This window comes from Oryzias melastigma, linkage group LG17, assembly GCF_002922805.2.
Source record: "Oryzias melastigma strain HK-1 linkage group LG17, ASM292280v2, whole genome shotgun sequence".
Classification (NCBI taxonomy): Eukaryota; Metazoa; Chordata; class Actinopteri; order Beloniformes; family Adrianichthyidae; genus Oryzias; species Oryzias melastigma.
This window is the reverse complement of record NC_050528.1, coordinates 4962903-4969936: the sequence shown is the minus strand read 5'-3', so window position 1 is coordinate 4969936 and position 7034 is coordinate 4962903. Positions and strand designations below refer to the sequence as shown.

General features: G+C 38.9%; 1 protein-coding gene across 5 annotated transcripts in view; it reads right to left on the bottom strand.

Annotated features, from left to right (window-relative positions):
* Nucleotides 1–7034, bottom strand: part of pth1r (parathyroid hormone 1 receptor) — a 92420-nt gene that overhangs the window by 34670 nt on the left and 50716 nt on the right. For all 5 annotated transcript variants that reach the window (XM_024274437.2, XM_036216403.1, XM_024274438.2 and 2 more), the window contains one exon: nucleotides 4452–4554. In XM_024274437.2, coding sequence (XP_024130205.1) covers nucleotides 4452–4554 — 103 coding nt within the window. The remainder of the gene's footprint in view (nucleotides 1–4451; nucleotides 4555–7034) is intronic.

The window sequence follows — 7034 nt, the reverse complement described above, 5'->3', positions numbered from 1 at the left end:
TTTCTTAATCCTTTCAGATATAATCATATATTACTTTCGGAACACTAAAAAACAAATTATTTATAAAATATGAGTCATTTTTGTGGACGATTTTAATACCTGGAAGTAAAACGACTCGATTTTTCTGAGGCTCCGCCTTTCACTCCTAGTTGGTCCCGCCCACTTCACGACATCATCCTTGAGCCCGCCTCCCTGAGCCTCCTCAGCGTGACCAAACTTTGTAAACAAACCACCTCACTAAAAATCTCTTCAGTCATTGGCCTGCAGCTATGGGGGCGGGTCGAAACAGAAAAGAAAGGTGGATGCAAATACTTGTCAGGATTTTTGACTTCTTCAAACTTTTATTTTTTGGATGGATTTTGAGCGTCTGTATGAAGGTTCAACACTTTTTACTGCAGCTTTGATACCGCGGAGGAATCCTGCATGACAGTTTCTGGAGACGCTACGGCTACAGGAACACACGTTAATAAGTGTTGGTGACGTGTAGATTGTTGGTAGAATCAATGTGGATCACATTTTACTGAGTTTCTGTGTCTCATCGTTGTGGTTTTATGACATTGTTTTTAAGAGAATTCTGTTGGAACTACTAAAGAGCTTTAAGATGACGTCACGGCAGAACTCCACGGGCGTGCCGCGTAACGAAACAGGAACGCGAGTTATAGGTTTTTAGTGGTATTAAAATAAACGTTCTAGCAAGTAAACTGATAAGCTAATTATTTCCTTTTGGATAACATGACGATCAATGCTCTACATTTGTCTGTTTAACGTGTTTACATCACGTGACTGTCGGGTACGGTGGCTGTTTTGGTTCACTTGTTCTGCTCTCGGTTCGTTTCGTATTCAGACTGAGGACTCTATGAGCTAACCGAAGTTCAGTCCGATTGGAACAGAACAGAGACCACCTCTAAAGATGGGTCAGAGAAGTTCCTGGTACAGGAAGGTAGATATCTCCTGCCAGGAGACAGATCCGGCCTGCAGGCCTCTGTTCTAGAGGACCTGGCCACAGACGACCACACGCCCCCAAGGTGACGCCAGAGCATCATTAGCTGGAAGTCCTCGATCAAAGTCAAACAAAGTTCACTTCCTTCCCCTGGAAAAACACCGGAACCGGGTTACGATTAGGGTTAAACCTTCTATAGATACGCAAATTCAGCTTCCGTCTAGAGTTGCAACATTTCTGCTTCTAGCTAATGCCGTTTAATGCCGTGCTTGGGCGCCATCTTGCCCTCTCCTCATGTTTGACTGATTGCTCTGCTTTGTGTTTGGACCTTTGGGCATCTTGTTAAGAACACTTTGAGAAAAAGCGCAGAGTTGGTACATAAACCCGAGTAAATACGAGATGCCGTTCAGCTCTTACAATTTCACTAATATGAAATTTCCCGTTTTTGTCATACTTTAATTGAAAATTATGGACATAGAAAAAGTTTTGAAAATACCACACACGGAATGTGGCAGCAGGGAATAGTTAACAACTGCTTTTGTGTTCTGAGTTTGGCACGTCTTTAATTATATGTTTAATTTACCAACGGTGCGGGTTTCTGAGGGTCAAAGAATCCAAGGCGACCACATTACAGAGGGGCTGCAGAGCAGAAATTACCACGGGTTTGGCTGTGGAATCCAAAACCCCTTCCCTCACAATCAACCGGGAAAACTGGGATAACCACAAATACGGCCGATTCTGGGGCCCACTGGAAAATTGAGAGTCCTTTGTAGTCCCACAAATACAGAAATACACCAGAGAATCAGCTTTCCCTTCAATCTCAGCCCCAGAAAAGCCACACGGAGGGGCAAAGAAACAAAAAACAAAGCATTATTTCCTAATGCATCCATCATGGTGCAGCCAAAAAAAATGTGTCAAAGCAGCAACATTTTTAAAAATGCTTTACAAAACAGCAGAAAAACACATTTTCAAATATTTACGTGAACGGAGAGATTCCACTCAACTCACCAACAACATTTCCTCAAAGAGACAAAATGGTTTTCACTGTTTTTCTGTCTGTTTCTGCTTCTGGTTGTTATTGAGTTTGCATCAACATAAACTTCTCTGGGAATACGGATCGTTCACTTCTCTCTCTTTACTTCTCTGACGGCAAAATGAATCTGTATGCAGAAATATACAACTGTGAGGCATGTTCCCGCGGGGCATTTATTGCACCCCCTTAATGAGATGTGCTCTGTGAATTCCACTAATTTAATTGAGGATTAAAGAGTTTCCTGAGCAGCAAAGTCTGTTTTGACAAATGAAATGATTGTTATGTGGTAAAAGGCTCATTCTTCACATAGTCCTCTGAAAGTGGCTCGTCTAGAATCCCAATAATGGCAGAAAAAAAAGGGAAATAACTCTTTCATTCCATTGTTTATGTTGCAAAACAAACTAGCTTCCCTTAAATTATGGGATTCCAATGCAGCTATTCATGCTGTTGTGGTGTTAACAGTTTACACTCCAAGAAACGAAAATGTCAAAATGAAGCAGCTTCAGATAAAACCTGACTGAGTATCATTTTATAAGCAAGAATAAAATAAAACTGTCTTTAAGGTCAATAAAAACATCTATTTATTGATTAGAATTTACTGATATTTGATCCAAAATGGATCCTGATCTTGGAAAGCATGTCGACCCTGAGGAGTTTTTGTGAGTTTGACTTTACACCAGGGGATGTTTCAGACCTTTGATGTTGGGATGTGTGAACTACTAAAGCCTTAATCGCATACACCTGTCTGGGGGGCTTAACCAGTCTGAATGCTGCAGGTTTTTAGGTAGAGCTGGTCCCTGGAGGGTCGTATCAAATTCTATGGGACTTTAGGTAATAATTACTATATGAATCAAATGTGACACAAGTGTGTCTTTGTTTTTATTTCTATTTGCTTTATATTTTCTAATCAATGCATTTCATTATCTCTGTAATGAGTTTGAAAAGTGTGTACTTTGTGCAGTATTTTTTACAATGCTTTAATCAAAATCAATCAATTGATATGGCCACCTTAGGGACGCCATGAAAATGGGAAAATGTAACGAATCATTGTTGTGCTAATGGATAGTGTTTTGAATATGTTTCAAAGTCAAGGCCCGGGGGCCGGATCCGGCCCCTGGGAAATTCTATCCGGCCCTCCAGATCACTTTATTTTGTTGTTATTAATCTCCAGATGTTATGTTGCGCTCATTTTTAACTTGTGTAATTTTGACAAAACATATGTTTATGGAGAGTAAAATATTTAAGGTTTAAATTGATGTACTCTGTAATAATACTCCAGGATTTATATTTTTCATAATTATGTTAAAAGGTTACGGTGTAAAAATTGGCATTCTGCTTTTTGGACTGTTTTGGCATGTACTAAGAATTTTTTTTAGACTATTTTGGATTTTAGTGAATATTTCAGCGATACGCTAGCCGTTTTGGCTAATACAGGCCTTTTTTTTGTTTTTAGGCAGTTTTGGAGTTAGGTTGATATTTACACGATCGCTGTTTTGGCTATTTTAGTTTTTTTTTTCTTTTTTTTTTCCTATTTTGGAGTTTAACTAATGTTTCAACTACATGCTATCTTTTTGACTAATTTTGGCTTTTTTCAATTTTCAGGCTGTTTTGGAGATTCGCTTATATTTCAGCTAAATGCTAGCTGTTTTGGCTAACCTAAGCTTTTTTTAGGTTAATTTAGCTAATATTTTAGCTGACTATCAGCTTCAACGTTTTTGACTGTAACTTCAGTGTATTTTAAAGGATAAATGCAGTCAAAGCCTCCATCATGTAGCGATGAGGCTAAAAGATAGCTTCTACACATGCAATGGGAACATCTAGTTTATGAACACATTTTTGAACAAGCATTCAGCATGAATCCTGTTCGGTGTCAAATGCAACGTTATGTCGGGCTTGTTGAATTTGTTCATACATGTTGAACTTTTCTCTTAAAAGTGCAACTTATACTCCAGAGTGACTTATATATGCTTTTTTTTTCTTCATATTTATGCATATTTTAGCTCCTGAGACTTAAACCCTGGAGTGACTTATAGTCCGGAAAGAAGGGTAGTTAAAAATATAAACGCTCTGCACCTGGTGTGAACCACACCAGGGGTTAACAAGGGCACCAAATAGAAGCGGTCTGCGTTCCACGCCGCTTCCGCATCCAGTGTGAACCAGGCATTAAGTAGTTATAAGGTATCAATGCTTGATCCAGAATGTGAGTGTTGTACTGTGCTTAGAAAACATTTTAGCCCTGAAATGACATGGTTAAGGCGATGTTTTAGACTTTTGAAATCGGGCTACCTAAATGTAGAGTGTTCAGTTTGCCATTTTAACAGCTACTCAAAACGAGGTCACAATGGCACAAAATCCTCTTTTTTTGTTGACGCTCTCAGAGCAGCTGCAACTTAAGTCTCCCATTAGATTTCACACATTGCAAGAAGGAGACTCAGAAGCGCTTTACACACAAAAAACATGTTTTTTTTTCTTACTTACTTGGGATTTTGCTCCTTGATGTGATGTTCTTTTCACAGGTATGTTTGGCTATCACCAACTGCGTAATCTGCTCCTCCTTTGTCAGCACATCATCAGCATAAACCTTAAAACAGGAAAAACGGTGAAGGAGAAGTTTAAACTGATGGCAGTGCAAAACCTAAATTCAAAACCCACGTCAGAATGAACGCACAAGATAACTGGTTTTTGACATCAGCATTAGCATACCTATGAAATTCATTACTCGGCTGATATCCACATATGGTTTTTCAAAGCTGCTTGAAAACTCTGTGACAGCTCTTTGCATTGCTCCTCTGAGAGCTGTCAGGAGAACAATCAAGATCCTGCTAACCCTCAGGGGAGCATGAGCCGAAATGCCAACTACTGAAATGTTTTCTAAAGGGGGAAAGTGACTCGGTGGCCTGGGATGTTAGACAGCTTGTTCGCGATATGTTGAAGGTCAAACAATAAACTGCTTTGACCACATCGGCACACCTGTCAAAGCATGTGTACTAATTAGTTTATTTTTCTTTATCATATATTCACTGTTCTAAGCTGAAATGGGATATAAAAGAGGGGTTTTTATTTCTTTCATTACTATAAAAGGATTGTCTGGGCTTGGGACTGACATGATGCCTTCAAGTGCTGCTCTTTGATCTGGTAGGTCACATTGTCTGTCCCGCTCCAAAATCATTGGATCACTTTAGAAGCTATGGCAAAACAACAGCTTTCATTTTTAACAACAGAGGTTGAAATGAAAACATAAAATGTGTCAGAAATAAGTCACAAAAGCTTTTCTAACTTTAGGAGCCCAGCAGTGAGTTTGCCAGACGCTGCATGGCAGAAAAATACCTGGACTTTGAGAGTGCATGTTCCAATCCCTAATTTTCTATTCCGGGATTGTTTTCAATCCAATTCTCGGCTTTAATTAACTGCAGCATTTCTCAATTCCAAGTTCAACAGGGTATCTAAAGGTCCACTTGTTTTTTTTTTAAATGACAGCAATTTGAAACCATCTAAAATTAACCATAAAATTGTGTAAGGTAACTCGTAAACAGTTTAAATATGAGATAAATTATTTATTTATTTCTATTTTATATTTTCAAAATATGTTTTTATATTTTGACTTAAATTTGTTCTTGATACAAAGATTTTAATGGATAAAAATAAACAGTTTTCATGCAGTTAAACAACTCAATACTCACATAAAAGCCACACAAAAAGAAAAGTAATATTAACAACCTCTGACTGTCTTGGCAAGAGCTCTAACTCATAAATAAATGAAATTTGGTTAGGAAGTTACTGAGTTATTTCATTTACTGTCGAGAAAACATTTGTCACAAGACCATTTAGCCATGATATTCAGCAAAAACAGGGATGTTTAATGTAACCACTTGTAGATACAGATAAACGTCATAGCATGAGGTCTTGATCCTTATATATATATGTATTATATAGAGATGTATACATATGTATATATTAGAGCTGTCAGGCGATTAAAAATTTTATCACGATTAATTGCATTGTCCATAGTTTACTTGCGATTAATTGCAAATTAATATGTGGCCCCTTTTTTTAGGAAAAAAATGTGTGCTTTGTGGAATTTAGCAGTTCTACATTAATTATGAAAACAAGAATGGCAAAATTAATAGTTTTCATCAGAAATACTTTATTTTGTAACATTGTATTGAGATAAACGTTCTTAACAATAAAAGGCTGTAACATAAAATGCCTAACAAAAGCCCAAGTGCAAGTGAAGGGGATTTTAAATTCAAAACTTCAATCAACGTTCAGTAAAATAAAATAAAAACATCAAAAATAACATTTCCATAACACTTTCATGTTCATTTTTTTATCAGGACCAAATCTTTTCCTCCTCTGTTGAACTGTAGTAATAAATGAAATAGAGATTTATCATTTCCAATTAATTTTTGTTTTTTAAAACATTAAAGACTGAGAAAAGCGGGATACACTGTGGATAGTTAGACAGTCTGTTACTGCCGCCGCGTTCTCTGGCTGCAGCTCGATGCAGGGACGTGTCCAGCGGAGCTCACGGATGAATATGCCGGCAGACAGACCGCTATGCTGGGGCTGGATCACACTTAACCTCCAGAACATTTAAAACGTCCCTCGGTGAGCTTGCTGTTCCGAACGTCGGGGGTCCGCAGCTCTCGGGACGCGCCGCCTGACGCGAGCCGGTACCACCAGACGTGGTACTGGACGCGAACCGGAGCCCGGTTAGGGTGCAGGAGCTCTCCAGGTCCTAGCGCCGGCCGGTTTTAGCTAGCAGCTCGGAGGTTGGAGACCCGCCCGTGATCTAGTGAGAGCAGCCGGTGAGTTAGAGGGCGATGAGGGACGCCTGCGCGCGGAGTGGAAAGGCACGAATGAGAAAATCCGCGATTAATGCGTCAAAAAAATTGTAGGCGTCAAGCACATGTCAAATTAACGCGTAATTAACGCGACAAATCTGACAGCCCTAATATATATATATATATATGTATATATATATATATATATATATTAGGGCTGGGAATCACTGGGTACCTCACGATACGATACGATACGCGATACATGGCTCACGATATC